This window comes from Bos javanicus, chromosome Y (genome assembly GCF_032452875.1).
Source record: "Bos javanicus breed banteng chromosome Y, ARS-OSU_banteng_1.0, whole genome shotgun sequence".
Classification (NCBI taxonomy): domain Eukaryota; kingdom Metazoa; phylum Chordata; class Mammalia; order Artiodactyla; family Bovidae; genus Bos; species Bos javanicus.
In genome coordinates, this window is record NC_083898.1 from 4,096,855 (window position 1) to 4,119,812 (window position 22,958).

Here is a 22,958-nt window from a genome sequence, read left to right on the forward strand (position 1 = left end):
ACTATCACATACGAAATACATCGCCAGGCCAGGTTCGATGCACGAGACAGGGAGCTCAGGGCTGGTGCACTGGGATGACCCTCAGGGATGGGATGGGGAGTGAGAATCAGGATGGGGAACGCATGTACACGGCTGATTCGTGTGAACGTATGGCAAAAACCACCACAATAATATCAAGTAACTCACCTCCAATTAAACTAAACTTTTTAAAAAACGTACAGGATAACAAAGAGCGAGCAGAAAATACTTTAAACGAGTGAGAATAAAAACACAGCGTATCAGAATTCGTGAGATGCAGATCTAGACGTGCTTATAATTTTAAATGCTTGTATTAGAAAAGAATAAAAGCCTAAGCCAGTGGAAAGAGAAATGGCAAACTCCGTCAAGGCTTTCAGCAAAGGCCACACACAGGAAACGTGAGGGAGGGGTGTGATAAGCCGGTGCAAACTTCTTGCGGTCACATCTTGTGTTCTTGAGGTGAGCTGGTGGCCAGCTAACTGTGTCCTGCAATCCTCAAGGGAAACAAGTATGATTCCCTATCCCCTGAAAGGAGATTCCCCAGATTGACTTTCACCCTCCAAGGTCCTGGTTGCGAGAAGGGGGTCCCCGTATAGCCTGGTAGTCCCAGCTGGAAGAGGCAGGTCTCAGTTCTCTGTGCCCTCCTCTTACCAAGGCCCCCACACACTGCCCGGCCACCTGCCATGAGGGAGCCAGGTACCCAGCACGCAGCTGACCCTCAGCCTCCTCCGTCTACCCAAATGGGGAGCTCGGTCCTGTAGACTGTGACCCATGGACATTGCCACAACCATTCGGACATGGAGGTGGGCATGGGACACGGTGGCCGTTGCTTTGAAACCTGGGCCAGGCCGCTGAGTGGCTCCAGCAAGGGCTCCGGGACTCTGCAAGACACAGCCTGTCCTCACGCTTGTCCAAGCGCCACAGTTCATTACCCAGCCCAAGGCCCAAGGGCCTGGAAGGCCCTGTGGGAAGGCTTTGATATCTCTCTCAGTGCATTCAGCTGAGAGGCTTTCTGTTGGTGGTGTTGGGTTTGCGAACTTCCCTAATGGTCTTGGGCTGAGGCCTGCAGCTCCGTTTTCCATCCTGCCTCTTTTACAGTGTCTTCCTGGATGAGCTGAGTCAACCTGTGACTAAAAGATGGTAACGTGGACCATCGGGGGCCATTTCCACTGGCCCGATGACCACATCCTACTCTCTTTCTAAAACGCAGGGCTTTCAACGTGACAATGTCGTGTGATGTAAAAGCCTTCATCTTCCTCGAACTCAAGTATTTAACTCAGCATACTCTCCTCAAGAACATGTATTGCAAACGGGGCTACCATTTATTTTTTCACTGCCGGAATTATACTTGACATGTGATGTACTTCCAACCATTATTTTGGGGCCATAGTCACGTTACAGTGTTTCTTTGGTTTCTGCTGTGCGTGAATCAAGTTTTAGCTGTACGTGTATCCCGTCAATTTTGGATTTCCTTCCCATTTAGGCCACCACAGAGCAGTCGAGTCCCTTTCTTCTTTCACTTTTCTCAAAACATAGTACTTTTTTCTTTTTATTAAATTTAACTGGGGGTTAATTATGATACAATATTGTAATGGCTTCTGCCATGCATCAACATTAATAAGCCATAAGTACACAGGGGTCCCAGCCATCCTGGAGCCGCTCCCACATCCCTGCCTACGCTATTCTTCGGGATTGCTCCAGAGCACTTGCTCTGCATTCCCTGATTCATGCAGATGAAAACCAGAAAGATGAATTTTCTGCATAAAATATGCAATTGTCCTTCTTTCACATGTGAGAACATGGGTGCAGAGGTTTCTACCTGAAATAGGAAATCGGTATTTCATGTATGAAAATCGACTTGCATCATTTTCTTCATCATATGTGGAACTTTGTGTCTCCCAGACGTATATCTGTGCACACGTTTTCCTACATGAGTGGGGAATTCTATATATTTTAGAGATGAAAAGTTGAGCCTACAATTGCCTTCTTGAATCCTGAAATTGTATACATTTCGGATATGAAGATCTCAATGAAATTTTACTGACATGAAGTGTGAAATTAAGGTCTGGCAAACCAATATGGAATTGGAATTATCTCTATTTCATAAATGAAATTCTGGGCACCACTGTTTCTTCGTGAAATACTTAACTCCTTGTATTTCTCATGTATAAATCAAGGACTGTCCACCATGAAATAAGGAGTTCTCTATACTTCCTGTATCCAAATCTAGGCATGATTCTCCCTCATGGAAGATGGACTTCTCTATATTTCACATCTGAAGATCAGAATGAACATTTTCCCGTTAGAAATAAAGACATCTATGCATTTCATGCGATCCACTGGTTCTTCAGTCTCTGAAACACCTGTTGGCATTTGTGGCTCTGTGTGTTGCACGCATGGGTGTACTTGTGTCACGTGTTTGTGTGTGTTTGTGGGGGGGGTGGGGTGTGGTGGGTCTGTGCGTGTGTCAGGACTAAGGGAGGTAGGTGCTCAGTGTGAAACAGCAGACATCCTAGGAGAAAGAGCGTGAGCAGTGGAAACTGTCCAGGCACTTAACCTGAGTGTGCCCACCTGAGCTAGGCGGCCCGGACGTAGGAGTAACTAATGGTCAGGAGGAGCACTTTGGTCCACTTGAAACACTTGCAGGAACAGCTCTGTGCCTCTGGCAAGTGCATCTGCAGGCGCACATCCTTAGCTACGTGGGCGCCTGCTCTAAGCCACGGGCCGGGGGAAAGGCCGAGGGCTGACAGACCGTAGGCCAGGGGCTCCAGGCTGGTTGGGCTTGGGGCTGCATCGTGGGGCTTGGACAGCTAGCCGAGGAAAGTGCTCTACCTCTTCCTCAGAGGAGGGCTGCATTCCTGACAACTGCTCAAGCCTAAGGCACAAGTTTAGCCGTGACTCTGCAGCAGGTGCACATGGGTGAGGTCGGCGTAAGCCCGCCCCCACCCGGGCCCCCGTCCCGCTTCCCCATCCCCCTCCACCGCGCACTCCTCCCCCAAACCCCCTACCCTGCCCGCCTCCCTCCTACTCCCCCCACCCCCACCCCGTGGCTTGCGGTTTGGATCGGAGGAGAGCAACTCTGTCCCTGAGGTACCCAGGAACCCTGTCTTCCTGAGTGGGTCCCTGAGCACACGGGCGCGCTGCCCCAGGGGCAACTTCAAGCTTGAGGACTGTTGCAGCTTCAGGTGGTCCTGGCTCTCCCAGTCGCTGCTCGGGCGCGGCTGCACTGCTAGGCAGGCAAAGGCTTGCCAGGACACGCCCACTTTGCGCTGGGCCGACATTGGCCGCCTGTCACAGGCTGGCAGAGGGCCCAGGATTCCAAGGGGCGTGTCCCAGGAGCGAACCGCTTTAGACTCCATTTGATTGGTTCTGGGATGAGGTCAGGAGGTCAGGGTGGAGAGTTCAGCCCCTTCCCGTCGCCATAGTAGGCGGGCCTGGTGGCACAGGGTTCTGCGCATGCGTCTCTCCCTTTCGCCGTTCCCTGGCTCTTGCCCAGTAACCCGTCGGTAATAGGACCACGTAGACTGCGGCCGGCGGGCGGCCCGTGAGGGCCGTCTGCCGTGCTCTAGCGTCCAGCTTGTTTGCAGCTCCGGGCTTCGGCGAGAATACCATGGAGAGTGAGACGGGGCCAGAGGAAGGCGGCAGCACTCCGGGATCCTGGATCTTAGTTGTGAGCCCGGGTCTTCATGAGGGAGGGGCCCTGGGGCCTTCCAGTCCGGTGGGGGCGGCAGAGGCGATGCAGGCCGCAGGTGGTGCGCCAGGCGAGGAGGCCGCCCTCTTCTGGGTGGAGGCAGTGGAGGAAGGTGCGGCTGTGGAGGAGGGAGAGGTGGCGGGACTCGGGCAGGAGTTCCAGCTGCTGGTGTTGGACGTCATGGAGGAGGTGGAGGTGGTGGCATACGAGGAGCAGGAGCAGGTGTCCTCGGAGGAGCATGTCCACGACCATCCAAGGCCCGGAGCCCTGAGTGACCGGCCTGCACTGGAGGCGCTGGCGGCCCTGCAGCTGGAGCTGGAGCCCGTGAATCAGAAAGCCCAAAGGGCGCATGCTCGCCTGAAACATAAGACCAGTCAGCGGCGGAAGGTGCATCTAGAACACAGAAGCGCCATCATCCAGGGCATCCGTGGCTTCTGGGTCGAAGTTGTATCCCTTGGTGTGGTGCTTGTGAGTTTTGTGTTTGTTTGTTTGTTTAAGCCGGGCTATGGCAGGAACAGTTTACAGATCTGGCAGTTCTGGTACCGTATTTACTTTTCTGGATGGTGGGTATTGGTTACCGTCCTGCATATCTGTTCCTGATCGTAGGTGTGATGTCCTTGCTGTTCTGGCTAGCCCAAATTGATAGTTAGGCTATACTTTGAGAGGTCCCAATCAGAATTGTCATTAGCACCAGGGTCTCTTCGGAGAGAAGGCTTGTCTGGAATGGGGGAGGGGTGGGGAAGTGTAAGCGGTCCTACGGGTTCTAGCTAGGAGTGCTTGTTTTCCCGAAGTAAGCTAACTTTCAAGGGGCTGAGATGAAGCTTATCCGGTTAGGAAGAGAACCTCCTCGTGGTAGGGCATTCATGGGCACAGCCTTGGACCTTGTGCGGCATTCATATAGCCCGCGTGAACCGAAATGTGACGAGTTAACCAGTAGCAAGTTGAAGTCAAACAGGGAGGGCCATTCTAGTCTTTAGGCTAGCTTTGTTCTTCCAGCACTTTTACCTCTAGCATCTAGAGGCTCCTTGACCTAAAGCAGTTTATGAACCACCCCCAAATGTCAGTTTTGATGAGCAAGCAAGATGCAGACATGCTTCACTTCATGACCAACTTGGAGGTCAGGCAGGGGACACTGATGATTGTGGAGGGGAGGTGACTGGGGAGGGGAGAGGGCATGGTCTATCCCTAACACAGGAAAGGACAGCTCTTCTGTAAAGAGGTTTCACACCCACCCCACCCCGCACACTTTGTCCTGGCAGGTGGAGGAATTCAGGCATCCCACTCGTCACTGCAAGATCACATTGTCCTTTCGGAGGAATAGGTATTTCCAGAATGAAGTGATTGTCAAGGAGTACCTGATGAAGGTCACTGGTGAGAAGCTGCTCCCTGGATCTTGGGTGGGGGCGGGGGTGGGTAGGGGTGGCGGGCGGTGGCCCGGTGGTTGGGGGCAGAAAAGTCTAGGTTGAATCGAAAAGTGATTTAGGTCTTTCTCCCAAACTGCTTTTCCTGCAGGATACCACGCATCTCGTTCCACTCCAGTTCAGTGGCACCAGGGCTTTGAACAGAAGGCATACAGGCGCAGGCACCACGACAGCAGCGTTAACTTCTTCAACTGGTTCTTTGACCACAATTTCACAGGATCTGACTGGATTGCTGAGGTGGGGTCCCACGTGGCCACTGGGCCAGAACGGGTGACTTATGTCGGAGTTGTTGGCCGTGCACGGGAGGGCTCATGGTCTGGCCAGGCCTGTGCTGACCTTGCTCATTTCCCTGGCAGATCATCATAAGGGATCTGTGGCCCAATCCTTTGCAGTACTATGTGAGGAGGAAGGCTGCACCACGAAAGGTACCAGGAGAACGAGAGGTGAGGCACCCAGCGGCCGAGCACTGGCATAAGTGTTGTCCAGAAACTTGGGTCATTTATTCCACTTGTGAAGACACTGAGACTCCGTGGAGTACACAGTGACACCAGGGCATGAGGGAATCAGCAAGGGACAGCAAGGGTAGAGAACTGGGGTGAAGAACAGGTTCTAAGTAGAGAAGCTTGAGGTGGATGAAGTGGCCTGGACAGGCCAAAGCCACTGCAGTTTATATCTGAGGCAGCTGCACATCGCTGAACCGTCATTCCATGGCCAACAAGTCCAGCCTCAGGCTCCTCTTAAATTGGGACCCACCTGCTCTTCCTCATGAAGTCCCATTTCCAAAAAGGCCTGTGAGTCTCCTTTGTGCAAGGCGGTTCCCCCAGTGACCCATCATTTGATTCGATTCTGATCACCACGCTCGTTTTGGTTTTTAATTTGCGTTTGCATCTTTTTCCTGCCACCCTCATTCTCAGCATACTGACCGCTCTGCAGGATTATGGAGAATCCTCTTTTATTTATTTTAACTGGAGGATCATGACTTTACAATACCGTGACAGGTTTTGCTGTACATGGGCCAACATGAATCACCGATAGGGATACACGTGTCCCCCCAAATGCCGAACCCGCCACCCACCGACCTCCCCTGCCTGGCTGTCTGGGTTGCCCCACAACATGACTTTGGTTGCCTTGCTGCACGCGTCAAATTCGCACTGGTCATCTGTTGTGCATAAGCTAATGTAAACGTTTTGGGGCTACTCTCTCACATTGACCCACCGTCACCACCTCCCACTGAGGCCAAAGTCTGTTCTTTATATGTCTGTTACTTCTTTGCTGCCCTGCATGTTGGATGTTCAGCACCACGTACAAGGTCCTCAACTCCATATATTTGTGTGAACGGACAGGGTTTGTCTTTCTCTTTCTGACTTACTTCACGCGGTATAGTAGGCTCCACGTTCATTCCATCTCATTAGAACTGACATGGACGCGTTCCATGTTAGTGCTGTGTAAGACGCCGCTGTGTATGTGTACTCCAACTTCCTTATCCCTTCATCTGCTGATGGACACGTAGGCTGCTTCCACGTCCTAGCTATTGTAAATAGTTCTACGCTGAAGACTGGGATACCTGTTTTTTACTCTGTGCTTCTAGGGCATGTAAACGTTCACAGACACACCCCTGGGAACTGACTTGAAAGAATCAAGCTGTCTTTAGAGTTTCCGGGGAGGGTAAGTGTACATATCTCTGTCTCTCTGTTTTGAAAGGAACCCGATCCCCCCAGCTTTTGAGACACTTAACGATGGCGTGCCCCCTTCACCTAAAACAGAAAACCGAAGAAGCTGCTTCACGTGAAGACCAATGGCCAGCATAGTTCTCTTGGACGGGAAAGTAGTGAAGAGTGGTCTGGTGCTGAAGTGGATCGACAGTGAGACACCAGTAACCCTGAATTCATTGCAAAGGAAAAATAAAAAGCATCAGCTGCATGTGTGCGTGTATTGTTTGGGCAGGTCCTCAGGACAAACACTTCAGCTGCATGTACGAGTGTCAGTTCACCGCGTGGGAATTACCAGTCTGTGGAGATTCATAGAGGGGGCTAAGTCGTATGTTGGGGTTGTGTCAGGGGGTGACGTTCTTCCTGTGGGGTGGGGGTCGGGGAGGACGGAGAAGGAAGATGAGGGGCCTATTGACTGTGGGTCTGGCAATTTTACAAGGGAAATGTGGCTGTTCGTGGAAAGGGTCTGGTGAACAAGGGCCAGAGATTGAGACAGTGGAATGCAATTCTGTTGGAAGGTGGTGGCCCAGGTATCTTCTCTGTTGCCTATCATCATACACTTTAATAAGGGTACAGAACAAAGGAAAAGCCTTATCATTGAACTCGCTATGAACCTCGAAGGCCACATGTGTATGAGTGTGTATATGAGTGCACGGTCAGCTTTGCTGAGAGTCTGCTTCCCAGAGCTAGGGTTCCAGGTAACATCTTAGGGCATTGTGTATAAGGTATATGGAGGGGGCTGTGGCCTAGGGAGAAAGTGAGGGGTGGGAAGGCAGTGAGGATACTAGTTTCTGGCAAAGGTGACCAGGGGAAAAGAGAAATTGCAAGGAATCAGATAAAGGAAAACAGATCCCATCGTAGATGTTAGAGCTCATGTGAACTCTGTTATTTTTTCCAAGAACTCAGCTTCGGTATAGCGTGTCCAGGGGCAGAAGTGAGGGGAAAGAGGCTGTTAGGGTGAGCCTATGCAGCCATGTGGTCTGTGTCCCATGCTGCTGCTGCTGCTGCTGCTGCTGCTGCAGCTCAGGGGTCAATATCCCTTTTTCCAGGAAGGCTTAAGGTCTTTGCCCAAGGCCCTCTGTCAGGCCAAGCTGTAGAAAAAGCATTTTTCTCACCAGCCCTCTGGTGACAGTTTCTCTTCCTTGTGGAATGGCTCAGCACAGAATGTTTTCAACCACAAAGGAGCTGTCCTTCATCTAGGGCTTTGCCACTACTGTGTGGGCCAAGGGCCAGTGGGAACAGCTGGAGCATATGGAGCTCACTGAGGGACTGGTCGGCACTTAGGGTGGTCCTTCTGAAGTAGATGACTGCTTTCTGGAATCGCGTCCACCTCTGGATTGAGCAAAAGACAGACTGGCACGAATGGAGCAGGCAGAGTTCAACGTCTGTCCCCCCACTGTTGTCCTCTCATCCCAGATAGAAGGGCTCCACCGTGGGCATGCCTGAGGGTGATGTCGCACATGAAGTTCTGTCTCGCATGAAGTTCTCACTCTACAACTTTTCTCCCTGAAGCAGCATCTCTTTTGAGGGCAAAGGGTAAAGTTCACAGGTTTTATGGATGTCCTCTTCACGGTGCCCTGCATGAGATCTCCTGCCCAGGGCCAGCTTTTGCATTTGGCCATGTACACCCCAGCTTTGCCCCTTCTCCAGAGACGCATCTACAGCGCTAGAAGGCAAGGCTTGGCCGTCTCTGGGTGCTTTCTGAACAAGCAGCCCAGGAGACACTGGAAACATGTCTTCTTACTTTCTGAATCTGTCAACGTCCAAGAATCCGTGGGGCTCCGGCAGGCTGGTACGTGTCTTTCCCAGTCCTAGTTCAAAACAAAACAAAGCAGAAACTATGGTGTGATAACTCGACAGCGGGTGTGAGATGGCATACTGGGGCATGGTTTTCGGGACCTTAGACTGGGCTCATTCTAGGGACTGCATGGCATTTACCCACATTCAGAAGTTTCCGTAAGGCATTGCAAAGAAGTTAAAGACAAGAAAAGTTTAGGACAGGGTCCCCCAGTGCCTAATATTTCCTGCCAGTGCTTCAGGACCAGGGTTGGCATTAGCTCTGACCTGTCCTCGAGTGGAGTGCAGAGATAGTCTTCGTTGACTGGATGGTCATCCTCTGGAGACTTGCCGTGACTTGTGTCCCAGGCTCTCTAGGGCTTTCATTTGGGCCCTAAAGGCTAGGTGCTCTTAGAGTTGACTGCACACTTGGATGTGTCGTGTAAGGTTTTCTTCCGCCGAATATCGATGCGTGTGAGACTCGCCGGTTTAGTGATGAATTCACGCGCATTCTGGCTCCACCAGCCTGAGCTGCATTTGCTTCCTGTGCCCTGGATGTGTTCATGTTTTCCTCTGTTTAGAATGAAGACTGGGTGTCTCCATTGTGTTTGCCCATGAATGTGAGTTGATGTTTCTTCCTGTGGGTCTGCCTATGCCTCCTGTCCTCTTTCATGTTGCACCCATGCTTGTGCCATTATGCACAGCTCTGCTGCCATATCTGTCTGAGTTCTTGCACGTCCCTATTCAACCTACATGCGTGGTATTGCTCGTATTCACTCCTTCTTTGGTTAAGTTTGCGTATCTTTGTTAGACTGCATGTGAATTGGACCTATTCTTTCCTTCCTGGATCAAATGCTTCCAACATCTTGAATTGTGACTTTTTGAAAGACTTCCATGATATTTGTGCACATCAAGAAATGCTTTATCACAGGAATAGTTAACAGTGACCCACATGTGGAAACAAGAATACCCACACACTTACAGTAATGCCCGACGTGCAGGAATATCACTCATTGCAGGGAGAATATTGATTAGGATCACAGAGGGCAAAGATGTTGCAGGAATGCATATGTCAGGAAATTTTTTTTTTTCTCTGTCAGGAACGGTTTGGGGTTGACTTGTTAAGTGTTCTGTAAACAGCACCGCACGGTTGAAATACACTAACGTTTACCCCTACCCATGTGTCCTTGTGTTGATCATTCAACTGGCATTGCCCATGCAGAATTTCTTCATGATTGTAAGTAAATCATCACCCAGGTGATAGGAATTGGGGCTTGCCTTTCTGTACAGAGAAAGTTGTGAAAGAGTTCTTGTCCTCAGTGACCTTCTATAGCCTAGGGAAAAGGCGGTGCGAGATCAATTTCAAGTTCAAAGTCCCTTGCTATTTCTGTGTCGTTTCTGGAAGGAAAGCCCAGGGAATGGAATCACACCAACCCGACTGGCACGGTGAACCAGTCCAAGGCAACAGGAGTAGAGAACACAGGCACAGGTCACTCCGCTGTCCACAGTGAGGACTTCCAACCCTGCCAACCTCTTTGGATATCAGTCCCACTCATGAGCCATTCCCATTCACCTTCCACGATATACCATAGAAGTAGAAGAGGACACTGACTTGATCAATTAGCGAGTGAAAACATCAACCGGGGCAAAAAAAAAAAAAAGAGCGGTGCTTACCAAAGTCCATTATCCTGGATCAGTAAACCAAAGTTCCGCATGTGTGCAAGTTGCTTTTCAGAATTGTTGGTGTGTGAGTGTGTGAGTGTGTGTATGAGTGTGTGTGTGCGTGCACGCGCGTGCAAACACATGTGCGCTGGGCAAAATGTGTGTGTGAACTCTCTGAACTGGCCTGGCTGGGGGATGGAAGAATGCACACTGAAAACATGAAAGAGCTTGTGTAAAGTACGACGATCTTGGGGCGGCAGAAACACTGGAGAAAAGCCCTGGAGAAAAGCCCAGGGATCTCACCCACGGAGCAAGCTGTACATGTAAACAGGCATGTAAGTGTAAACACGGATCCCTGAGGAGAAAGGAGAGGCAGGCCAAAAGCACCTGAGGCAAGTCAGGGAGGATGCTAAGGAGCAGAGCCAGAGTGGGCCAGACTCCCCGGCACAGAAGAGGGGCTACGCACAGCCCTTAGGACACCCGGCCACAAAGGGTTTTCTGTCCTCAGGTGAAGGAGCATTCTTTCCCCGACATGACCAGCCATATGAACACAGCTTGCCCTTTTCTCTAAGGTTTGGGAACTGTAGCAGCACTTAGCGCTGCTACGTGCAGCCTTTGCCAGTTTGAAACATCACTCCTTAAAAGGGTGTCCTAGGTTGATCCTCTCACCTGTCCCAGTCCCACAGGCCTGGGCTGATGGGGTAGGCTGGCGTGTGTTCTCACCTGGGGGCTGGATGAGAACAGAGCTACTTTGAAAGCGCCTCTGTACAATAAATGCGCAGACTTCAATTCCTCTGGCACTGGTGAGTCATGGCTCTTAGCGGGACACTGTTCTTAGCATCTCCGGATTGAGAGATGTTTCGTCTCTAAATCTCTCTCTACACAGAGAAGTCCAGGTTTGTGTCACATTTGGACACGTGGGCAACAGTCTTTTACGTGAAGCGCGGAACTCGTTATTTCCCGAAAGAATACATGCATTAAGTTTTCTGCCAAGAAATGTGGCATTCTCTCTGTTTCACCTGTGAAAATCTCACCACAAACTTCCCAAAAGGGAAATGGAATTCTCTATATGTTATATGAATCATGGGTGCACGTGTTATTTGCCGGCATGAAATTTGGAATTCTGTGTATTTCCCGTATGAAAACCTGGGTGCTGACTTTTGCACATGAAATCTGGAATGTCGTGTATTAAACTTAGGAACATCAGGCCACTGATTTTAGCACACAAAATACGGAATTTTGATGACTTTACGTATGTAATCCGGGGCACTGATTTTTCCTCTGTTGAGTACGGATTTCCTTACATGTCCTTATCTTTCCTCTGTAAGAAAATCGTGGCAGAGACTTAGTCCATGAGCTAATGAACTGTTTATATTTCATGTAGGAGAATCTGGGTCGTGATTTTCCTACATGAAACATGCAGTTCTCTGTATTTAATGAATGAACATCCGGGCACCGATTTTCCTGCCTTGAATATGGGTTTCTCTACGTCGGCATTTGAAACTCCAGGCACGGAGCTTTTCCCCGCGAAATATGAAATTCTGGTATTTCACGTTGAATTGCGCATAAACAAGGTAACACGAAATACGGAATTTTTCATCTTTCTCATTTGAAAATCTGTGTGCTGACTTGCGTTATGAGTTACAGAACACTGTATATGTAACAACTGAAAGAATTGGCCTCGATTTTCCTACACAAAATATGGAATTTTCTATTTCATACATAAAGTGATTTTCACGCTTGAGGTATGAAGTCACTGTCAATGAAAACACGAAGTCAATCCTTGTTCAAGGTGATGAACAGGTAAGTCAAAAACCTTGAGCATGTGACCACACCTGAAAGGGGAACCCTGAATGTTCTGAAACTCTGAGACTGGATAAAACCTGGTCTTTTATGCAAAATGGGGGGACAGAAGTACTAACTAAGAGCCCTAACCCCAAGACCTGGATGTTTCCTCTTTAGCCACACTCACTCTTGAGCAGGGTTGCTTTAAAAAGCCACATGTAAGAACAATCAGTCTGGGGACAGCGGACAGCCGTGGTCAGCCGGCCTGGTGTGAATTCACAAGCGAGCTCTAAGGCAGGTCAAGCGGGGATTCTAGATCCTGGCTGCTACCATTCAAATGCCAATTAGACATTCACGGATTATGTGACCCCGGACAACCTGTTTGACCTGGCCAGATCTCAGTGTGCTCATCTGTAACATGGGTGTGAGGACGTCCATGAAACCCCACTGGTTGAGACCTAGCCTTCCAATGTGGGGGGTACGGTTTTGATTCCCTACTCAGGGAGATAAGATTCCCCAAGCCTTGTAGTCAACGACACCAAAACGTTTTGAAAGAAGGAAAGTACAGCAATATTACAACAAATTCAATAAAGACCTTACAAATTGTACACATTAAACAAAAGTGTTACTGATATGAAGCCCAATGAGACATTAGGCTTTCTCTCAAAAGACATTAGGTGTTCACTCAAAAACCCACTTTCATTCTACAGCTGTGTAGCAACTCCTGTTCTAGGCCCCAGCAGGGAGCAGAAGGGACTCCCCAGAGAGCTGCAATTCTGGTGGTGATTTTCACTCCCCGGGTCCTCCAGACATGAACCTGCACATCACTCCAGAGCACCCTCATCTGACAGCAAGCTTTACTTGCCCGGATTAGACAGTGAGCATGAAAGCACTCGGCAAATTAAGAGAGAAGTAGAGAGGAGGGCTGGGGTGGTGGACGGGACGCTTTGGGAATCTGGGATTACCAGGTGCAAACTCTTATACGTAAAATAAACAACAAGGTCCTCCTGTGTAGCACAGGGAACGACAATCAATATCCTGTGGTAAGCCATAATGGAAAGGAATATGAAAAAGTATGCGTGTATATAACTGAATCATTGTCTTGTACCGTCGAAATTAATACACCCTTCTACATCACCTATACTTCAATAAAATAAATTTTAAAAGACAGAAGACAGAACCTAAATGGAGAGTGTGCCCACAAGTGAACACAGAGCAGGCAAGCCTGGCCACCACATCCCTAACAAGGACCAGGCCAAGAGAACAGGCGAGTTGGGGAGGGATTCCACCACTTCCTGGTCCCCTTTAATTCCTGGAAAGACCCAAAGCTGGGCTTCCCCAATCCAACCACGGGCACTCACTCTGCTAGCGTACTCGGCGGTGCCTGCAGCGACATCAGCTGAAGCGGTGGCGATGGGCGGGCTGACCGAAGATGCAAGGGTGCTCGTGGGTCCTGAGCTGGGGACCAGGGGCGACGAATCCGTGTTGGTCACCAGGGTGATGGTGGAGGTTGATGGCTTCTGTGTGATCTCGTTCTGCTGGACACCTGAAAAAGCAAATGTGCTTGGTCTCCCCACCGCCTGGGGAAGGCTGTCCCAGCTCCAAGCGGCGGTGGGAGCAGGGCCCAATCCACACTCTTCGAGTTTCTCTGCTTTCAAGGGAAAACGACTCTCACCTTAGCCAAATTTGAGCAAGGCTCCACGGAGCCCTTTCTCAGTAAGGCCTGCACCTGGGTCTTTAAGTTTCCAACGGCTCAAGGCTGCATGCCTTGGATGACCCCCACCCCTTTAAAGTCCCCACCTACGAAAACTCAAGGCTGCCAATAGAAGTGCCTATGTGCTCCACTCAAAACTTAAGGATAGGGCCCGTTGCCCAGTCTCTACGGGAGGGCAGAAAGCCTGCCTTTAAGAGGTAACAGGGTTAGCAAACCCAGATATTCCGCATGGACCAACACCCCCTGCGCACGTTCTGTCAAACTGTCATTTTCTGACTCTATAGACTTCCCATGATTCCCCTTGCCTATTCCCAAATTCTCCCTTTAAAACCCCAGTTCCTTGTGTACACATTGGTGTTGGTGTCAGTTCATGCTGGACATTTGGCCCTCCTGCAATAGTAAATAGAGGACTAAAATCTATCCAAAGCAGTCGATAGGGTCAGTGTAGTCCCTATAAAGCTACGAGCAGTATTTGTCAGAGCACTAGGACCAGTCATTTCACAATTGGTATGGAAATCCAAAACACCTGGAAGAGCCAAAGCAATCTTGACAAAGAAGAATGGAACTGCAGGAATCAGCCTGCCTAACTTCAAGCTATACTACAAAGCCACAGTCATCAATGCAGTATGGTACTGGCACAAAGACAGAAACATAAGTCAATGGAACAAAAGAGAAAGCCCAGAGATACATATCCACACCTACGGACACCTTATCTTTGACAAAGCAGACGAGGATGTACAATGCAGAAAAGACAATCTCTTCAGCAAGGGGCGCTGGGAAAACTGGGCAACCACGCATAAAAGAATGAAACTACAACACTTGCTAACACCGCACACAAAATATAAACTCAAAATGGATCGAAGATCTAAACATGAGACCGCAAACGATTACACTGCTGGAGGAAAATATAGGCAAAACACTCTCTGGTGTAAAGCACAGTAGGATCCTCTCTGGCGAACCTCCCAGAATAATGGGAATAAAAGCAAAACTAAAACAAATGGGACCTACTTAAATTGAAAAGCTTATGCTCAACGAAGGAAACTACAAGCAAAGTGGAAAGACAGCATTCAGAATGGGGGCAAATAATAGCAAATGAAGCAACTCGTACAGAATTAATCTAAAAAATATACAAGCAACTCCTGCACTCAATTCCAGAAAAGTAGGCGACCCAGGCCAAAAAAAAAATAATCATCATCATCATGGGCCAAAGAACTAAACAGACATTTCTCCAAAAGAAATACAGATGGCTATCAAACACAGGAAAAGATGCGCAACATCCCTTACTATCAGAGAAACGCAAATCGAAACCACAACGAGGTACCATCTCAGGCCGGTCAGAATAGCTGCTGTCCAAAATCTACAGACAATGAATGTTTGAGAGGGGGCAGAGAAAAAAGAAACCCTCTCACACTGTCTGTGTGAATTTCAAACTAGCACAGCCACTATGGGAACAACGTACAGACTGCTCAAAAACCTGGAATTAGAACTGCCATACAACCCAGCAATCCCTCTGCTGGGCATACACACCGAAGAAACCAGAATTAAAAGACTCTCGTGCCCCAGTGTTCGTCGCGGCTCTCTTTACAACAGATAGGACGTGGAAGCAGCCTAGATGTCCATGGGCAGACGAACTGGAGACGAAAGCCGGGGTAGATATAGACAGTAGAATATTACTCAGCTCTTAAAAAGAATGCATTTGAATCAGTTTTAATGAGCTGGACGCAAGTGGAGCCTCTTATGCAGAGAAAAGTCAGTCAGAAGGAAAAACCCACGCATATATATGGAATTGAGACAGATGGAATTAACAGTGACCCTATATGCGAGACAGCAAAAGAGACACAGATGTAAAGAACAGATTTCGGGACTCTGTAGGAGAAGGCAAGGGTGCGATGGTTTGAGAGAATAGCATTGAAACATGTATACTATCACATACGAAATACATCGCCAGGCCAGGTTCGATGCACGAGACAGGGAGCTCAGGGCTGGTGCACTGGGATGACCCTCAGGGATGGGATGGGGAGTGAGAATCAGGATGGGGAACGCATGTACACGGCTGATTCGTGTGAACGTATGGCAAAAACCACCACAATAATATCAAGTAACTCACCTCCAATTAAACTAAACTTTTTAAAAAACGTACAGGATAACAAAGAGCGAGCAGAAAATACTTTAAACGAGTGAGAATAAAAACACAGCGTATCAGAATTCGTGAGATGCAGATCTAGACGTGCTTATAATTTTAAATGCTTGTATTAGAAAAGAATAAAAGCCTAAGCCAGTGGAAAGAGAAATGGCAAACTCCGTCAAGGCTTTCAGCAAAGGCCACACACAGGAAACGTGAGGGAGGGGTGTGATAAGCCGGTGCAAACTTCTTGCGGTCACATCTTGTGTTCTTGAGGTGAGCTGGTGGCCAGCTAACTGTGTCCTGCAATCCTCAAGGGAAACAAGTATGATTCCCTATCCCCTGAAAGGAGATTCCCCAGATTGACTTTCACCCTCCAAGGTCCTGGTTGCGAGAAGGGGGTCCCCGTATAGCCTGGTAGTCCCAGCTGGAAGAGGCAGGTCTCAGTTCTCTGTGCCCTCCTCTTACCAAGGCCCCCACACACTGCCCGGCCACCTGCCATGAGGGAGCCAGGTACCCAGCACGCAGCTGACCCTCAGCCTCCTCCGTCTACCCAAATGGGGAGCTCGGTCCTGTAGACTGTGACCCATGGACATTGCCACAACCATTCGGACATGGAGGTGGGCATGGGACACGGTGGCCGTTGCTTTGAAACCTGGGCCAGGCCGCTGAGTGGCTCCAGCAAGGGCTCCGGGACTCTGCAAGACACAGCCTGTCCTCACGCTTGTCCAAGCGCCACAGTTCATTACCCAGCCCAAGGCCCAAGGGCCTGGAAGGCCCTGTGGGAAGGCTTTGATATCTCTCTCAGTGCATTCAGCTGAGAGGCTTTCTGTTGGTGGTGTTGGGTTTGCGAACTTCCCTAATGGTCTTGGGCTGAGGCCTGCAGCTCCGTTTTCCATCCTGCCTCTTTTACAGTGTCTTCCTGGATGAGCTGAGTCAACCTGTGACTAAAAGATGGTAACGTGGACCATCGGGGGCCATTTCCACTGGCCCGATGACCACATCCTACTCTCTTTCTAAAACGCAGGGCTTTCAACGTGACAATGTCGTGTGATGTAAAAGCCTTCATCTTCCTCGAACTCAAGTATTTAACTCAGCATACTCTCCTCAAGAACATGTATTGCAAACGGGGCTACCATTTATTTTTTCACTGCCGGAATTATACTTGACATGTGATGTACTTCCAACCATTATTTTGGGGCCATAGTCACGTTACAGTGTTTCTTTGGTTTCTGCTGTGCGTGAATCAAGTTTTAGCTGTACGTGTATCCCGTCAATTTTGGATTTCCTTCCCATTTAGGCCACCACAGAGCAGTCGAGTCCCTTTCTTCTTTCACTTTTCTCAAAACATAGTACTTTTTTCTTTTTATTAAATTTAACTGGGGGTTAATTATGATACAATATTGTAATGGCTTCTGCCATGCATCAACATTAATAAGCCATAAGTACACAGGGGTCCCAGCCATCCTGGAGCCGCTCCCACATCCCTGCCTACGCTATTCTTCGGGATTGCTCCAGAGCACTTGCTCTGCATTCCCTGATTCATGCAGATGAAAACCAGAAAGATGAATTTTCTGCATAAAATATGCAATTGTCCTTCTTTCACATGTGAGAACATGGGTGCAGAGGTTTCTACCTGAAATAGGAAATCGGTATTTCATGTATGAAAATCGACTTGCATCATTTTCTTCATCATATGTGGAACTTTGTGTCTCCCAGACGTATATCTGTGCACACGTTTTCCTACATGAGTGGGGAATTCTATATATTTTAGAGATGAAAAGTTGAGCCTACAATTGCCTTCTTGAATCCTGAAATTGTATACATTTCGGATATGAAGATCTCAATGAAATTTTACTGACATGAAGTGTGAAATTAAGGTCTGGCAAACCAATATGGAATTGGAATTATCTCTATTTCATAAATGAAATTCTGGGCACCACTGTTTCTTCGTGAAATACTTAACTCCTTGTATTTCTCATGTATAAATCAAGGACTGTCCACCATGAAATAAGGAGTTCTCTATACTTCCTGTATCCAAATCTAGGCATGATTCTCCCTCATGGAAGATGGACTTCTCTATATTTCACATCTGAAGATCAGAATGAACATTTTCCCGTTAGAAATAAAGACATCTATGCATTTCATGCGATCCACTGGTTCTTCAGTCTCTGAAACACCTGTTGGCATTTGTGGCTCTGTGTGTTGCACGCATGGGTGTACTTGTGTCACGTGTTTGTGTGTGTTTGTGGGGGGGGTGGGGTGTGGTGGGTCTGTGCGTGTGTCAGGACTAAGGGAGGTAGGTGCTCAGTGTGAAACAGCAGACATCCTAGGAGAAAGAGCGTGAGCAGTGGAAACTGTCCAGGCACTTAACCTGAGTGTGCCCACCTGAGCTAGGCGGCCCGGACGTAGGAGTAACTAATGGTCAGGAGGAGCACTTTGGTCCACTTGAAACACTTGCAGGAACAGCTCTGTGCCTCTGGCAAGTGCATCTGCAGGCGCACATCCTTAGCTACGTGGGCGCCTGCTCTAAGCCACGGGCCGGGGGAAAGGCCGAGGGCTGACAGACCGTAGGCCAGGGGCTCCAGGCTGGTTGGGCTTGGGGCTGCATCGTGGGGCTTGGACAGCTAGCCGAGGAAAGTGCTCTACCTCTTCCTCAGAGGAGGGCTGCATTCCTGACAACTGCTCAAGCCTAAGGCACAAGTTTAGCCGTGACTCTGCAGCAGGTGCACATGGGTGAGGTCGGCGTAAGCCCGCCCCCACCCGGGCCCCCGTCCCGCTTCCCCATCCCCCTCCACCGCGCACTCCTCCCCCAAACCCCCTACCCTGCCCGCCTCCCTCCTACTCCCCCCACCCCCACCCCGTGGCTTGCGGTTTGGATCGGAGGAGAGCAACTCTGTCCCTGAGGTACCCAGGAACCCTGTCTTCCTGAGTGGGTCCCTGAGCACACGGGCGCGCTGCCCCAGGGGCAACTTCAAGCTTGAGGACTGTTGCAGCTTCAGGTGGCCCTGGCTCTCCCAGTCGCTGCTCGGGCGCGGCTGCACTGCTAGGCAGGCAAAGGCTTGCCAGGACACGCCCACTTTGCGCTGGGCCGACATTGGCCGCCTGTCACAGGCTGGCAGAGGGCCCAGGATTCCAAGGGGCGTGTCCCAGGAGCGAACCGCTTTAGACTCCATTTGATTGGTTCTGGGATGAGGTCAGGAGGTCAGGGTGGAGAGTTCAGCCCCTTCCCGTCGCCATAGTAGGCGGGCCTGGTGGCACAGGGTTCTGCGCATGCGTCTCTCCCTTTCGCCGTTCCCTGGCTCTTGCCCAGTAACCCGTCGGTAATAGGACCACGTAGACTGCGGCCGGCGGGCGGCCCGTGAGGGCCGTCTGCCGTGCTCTAGCGTCCAGCTTGTTTGCAGCTCCGGGCTTCGGCGAGAATACCATGGAGAGTGAGACGGGGCCAGAGGAAGGCGGCAGCACTCCGGGATCCTGGATCTTAGTTGTGAGCCCGGGTCTTCATGAGGGAGGGGCCCTGGGGCCTTCCAGTCCGGTGGGGGCGGCAGAGGCGATGCAGGCCGCAGGTGGTGCGCCAGGCGAGGAGGCCGCCCTCTTCTGGGTGGAGGCAGTGGAGGAAGGTGCGGCTGTGGAGGAGGGAGAGGTGGCGGGACTCGGGCAGGAGTTCCAGCTGCTGGTGTTGGACGTCATGGAGGAGGTGGAGGTGGTGGCATACGAGGAGCAGGAGCAGGTGTCCTCGGAGGAGCATGTCCACGACCATCCAAGGCCCGGAGCCCTGAGTGACCGGCCTGCACTGGAGGCGCTGGCGGCCCTGCAGCTGGAGCTGGAGCCCGTGAATCAGAAAGCCCAAAGGGCGCATGCTCGCCTGAAACATAAGACCAGTCAGCGGCGGAAGGTGCATCTAGAACACAGAAGCGCCATCATCCAGGGCATCCGTGGCTTCTGGGTCGAAGTTGTATCCCTTGGTGTGGTGCTTGTGAGTTTTGTGTTTGTTTGTTTGTTTAAGCCGGGCTATGGCAGGAACAGTTTACAGATCTGGCAGTTCTGGTACCGTATTTACTTTTCTGGATGGTGGGTATTGGTTACCGTCCTGCATATCTGTTCCTGATCGTAGGTGTGATGTCCTTGCTGTTCTGGCTAGCCCAAATTGATAGTTAGGCTATACTTTGAGAGGTCCCAATCAGAATTGTCATTAGCACCAGGGTCTCTTCGGAGAGGCTTGTCTGGAATGGGGGAGGGGTGGGGAAGTGTAAGCGGTCCTACGGGTTCTAGCTAGGAGTGCTTGTTTTCCCGAAGTAAGCTAACTTTCAAGGGGCTGAGATGAAGCTTATCCGGTTAGGAAGAGAACCTCCTCGTGGTAGGGCATTCATGGGCACAGCCTTGGACCTTGTGCGGCATTCATATAGCCCGCGTGAACCGAAATGTGACGAGTTAACCAGTAGCAAGTTGAAGTCAAACAGGGAGGGCCATTCTAGTCTTTAGGCTAGCTTTGTTCTTCCAGCACTTTTACCTCTAGCATCTAGAGGCTCCTTGACCTAAAGCAGTTTATGAACCACCCCCAAATGTCAGTTTTGATGAGCAAGCAAGATGCAGACATGCTTCACTTCATGACCAACTTGGAGGTCAGGCAGGGGACACTGATGATTGTGGAGGGGAGGTGACTGGGGAGGGGAGAGGGCATGGTCTATCCCTAACACAGGAAAGGACAGCTCTTCTGTAAAGAGGTTTCACACCCACCCCACCCCGCACACTTTGTCCTGGCAGGTGGAGGAATTCAGGCATCCCACTCGTCACTGCAAGATCACATTGTCCTTTCGGAGGAATAGGTATTTCCAGAATGAAGTGATTGTCAAGGAGTACCTGATGAAGGTCACTGGTGAGAAGCTGCTCCCTGGATCTTGGGTGGGGGCGGGGGTGGGTAGGGGTGGCGGGCGGTGGCCCGGTGGTTGGGGGCAGAAAAGTCTAGGTTGAATCGAAAAGTGATTTAGGTCTTTCTCCCAAACTGCTTTTCCTGCAGGATACCACGCATCTCGTTCCACTCCAGTTCAGTGGCACCAGGGCTTTGAACAGAAGGCATACAGGCGCAGGCACCACGACAGCAGCGTTAACTTCTTCAACTGGTTCTTTGACCACAATTTCACAGGATCTGACTGGATTGCTGAGGTGGGGTCCCACGTGGCCACTGGGCCAGAACGGGTGACTTATGTCGGAGTTGTTGGCCGTGCACGGGAGGGCTCATGGTCTGGCCAGGCCTGTGCTGACCTTGCTCATTTCCCTGGCAGATCATCATAAGGGATCTGTGGCCCAATCCTTTGCAGTACTATGTGAGGAGGAAGGCTGCACCACGAAAGGTACCAGGAGAACGAGAGGTGAGGCACCCAGCGGCCGAGCACTGGCATAAGTGTTGTCCAGAAACTTGGGTCATTTATTCCACTTGTGAAGACACTGAGACTCCGTGGAGTACACAGTGACACCAGGGCATGAGGGAATCAGCAAGGGACAGCAAGGGTAGAGAACTGGGGTGAAGAACAGGTTCTAAGTAGAGAAGCTTGAGGTGGATGAAGTGGCCTGGACAGGCCAAAGCCACTGCAGTTTATATCTGAGGCAGCTGCACATCGCTGAACCGTCATTCCATGGCCAACAAGTCCAGCCTCAGGCTCCTCTTAAATTGGGACCCACCTGCTCTTCCTCATGAAGTCCCATTTCCAAAAAGGCCTGTGAGTCTCCTTTGTGCAAGGCGGTTCCCCCAGTGACCCATCATTTGATTCGATTCTGATCACCACGCTCGTTTTGGTTTTTAATTTGCGTTTGCATCTTTTTCCTGCCACCCTCATTCTCAGCATACTGACCGCTCTGCAGGATTATGGAGAATCCTCTTTTATTTATTTTAACTGGAGGATCATGACTTTACAATACCGTGACAGGTTTTGCTGTACATGGGCCAACATGAATCACCGATAGGGATACACGTGTCCCCCCAAATGCCGAACCCGCCACCCACCGACCTCCCCTGCCTGGCTGTCTGGGTTGCCCCACAACATGACTTTGGTTGCCTTGCTGCACGCGTCAAATTCGCACTGGTCATCTGTTGTGCATAAGCTAATGTAAACGTTTTGGGGCTACTCTCTCACATTGACCCACCGTCACCACCTCCCACTGAGGCCAAAGTCTGTTCTTTATATGTCTGTTACTTCTTTGCTGCCCTGCATGTTGGATGTTCAGCACCACGTACAAGGTCCTCAACTCCATATATTTGTGTGAACGGACAGGGTTTGTCTTTCTCTTTCTGACTTACTTCACGCGGTATAGTAGGCTCCACGTTCATTCCATCTCATTAGAACTGACATGGACGCGTTCCATGTTAGTGCTGTGTAAGACGCCGCTGTGTATGTGTACTCCAACTTCCTTATCCCTTCATCTGCTGATGGACACGTAGGCTGCTTCCACGTCCTAGCTATTGTAAATAGTTCTACGCTGAAGACTGGGATACCTGTTTTTTACTCTGTGCTTCTAGGGCATGTAAACGTTCACAGACACACCCCCTGGGAACTGACTTGAAAGAATCAAGCTGTCTTTAGAGTTTCCGGGGAGGGTAAGTGTACATATCTCTGTCTCTCTGTTTTGAAAGGAACCCGATCCCCCCAGCTTTTGAGACACTTAACGATGGCGTGCCCCCCTTCACCTAAAACAGAAAACCGAAGAAGCTGCTTCACGTGAAGACCAATGGCCAGCATAGTTCTCTTGGACGGGAAAGTAGTGAAGAGTGGTCTGGTGCTGAAGTGGATCGACAGTGAGACACCAGTAACCCTGAATTCATTGCAAAGGAAAAATAAAAAGCATCAGCTGCATGTGTGCGTGTATTGTTTGGGCAGGTCCTCAGGACAAACACTTCAGCTGCATGTACGAGTGTCAGTTCACCGCGTGGGAATTACCAGTCTGTGGAGATTCATAGAGGGGGCTAAGTCGTATGTTGGGGTTGTGTCAGGGGGTGACGTTCTTCCTGTGGGGTGGGGGTCGGGGAGGACGGAGAAGGAAGATGAGGGGCCTATTGACTGTGGGT

General features: G+C 50.2%; 2 protein-coding genes and 1 pseudogene across 4 annotated transcripts; 2 read left to right on the forward strand and 1 right to left on the reverse strand.

The window, feature by feature from the left end:
• The window catches only part of LOC133243812 (testis-specific Y-encoded protein 1-like), a 505,577-nt pseudogene that overhangs the window by 25,083 nt on the left and 457,536 nt on the right, over positions 1 to 22,958 (reverse strand).
• Positions 3,419 to 7,050, forward strand: LOC133243877 (testis-specific Y-encoded protein 3-like). Of its 2 annotated transcripts, XM_061410609.1 has the most exons (6): positions 3,421 to 4,156; positions 4,749 to 4,826; positions 4,969 to 5,080; positions 5,222 to 5,367; positions 5,487 to 5,573; positions 6,832 to 7,050. In XM_061410609.1, exons 1-6 carry the CDS (start codon positions 3,629 to 3,631, stop codon positions 6,853 to 6,855), a joined length of 975 nt encoding a protein of 324 aa, XP_061266593.1. In that variant the 5' UTR covers positions 3,421 to 3,628; the 3' UTR covers positions 6,856 to 7,050. The 2 variants fall into 2 exon arrangements, with proteins under 2 accessions (XP_061266594.1, XP_061266593.1); XM_061410610.1 differs by lacking the exon at positions 4,749 to 4,826 and having other exon boundaries at positions 3,419 to 4,177.
• LOC133243873 (testis-specific Y-encoded protein 3-like) lies at positions 19,117 to 22,746 on the forward strand. 2 transcript variants are annotated; one of them, XM_061410602.1, is made up of 6 exons: positions 19,120 to 19,853; positions 20,443 to 20,520; positions 20,663 to 20,774; positions 20,916 to 21,061; positions 21,181 to 21,267; positions 22,527 to 22,746. In XM_061410602.1, the coding sequence occupies exons 1-6, from the start codon at positions 19,326 to 19,328 to the stop codon at positions 22,548 to 22,550; spliced, it is 975 nt and encodes a 324-aa protein (XP_061266586.1). In that variant the 5' UTR covers positions 19,120 to 19,325; the 3' UTR covers positions 22,551 to 22,746. The 2 variants fall into 2 exon arrangements, with proteins under 2 accessions (XP_061266587.1, XP_061266586.1); XM_061410603.1 differs by lacking the exon at positions 20,443 to 20,520 and having other exon boundaries at positions 19,117 to 19,874.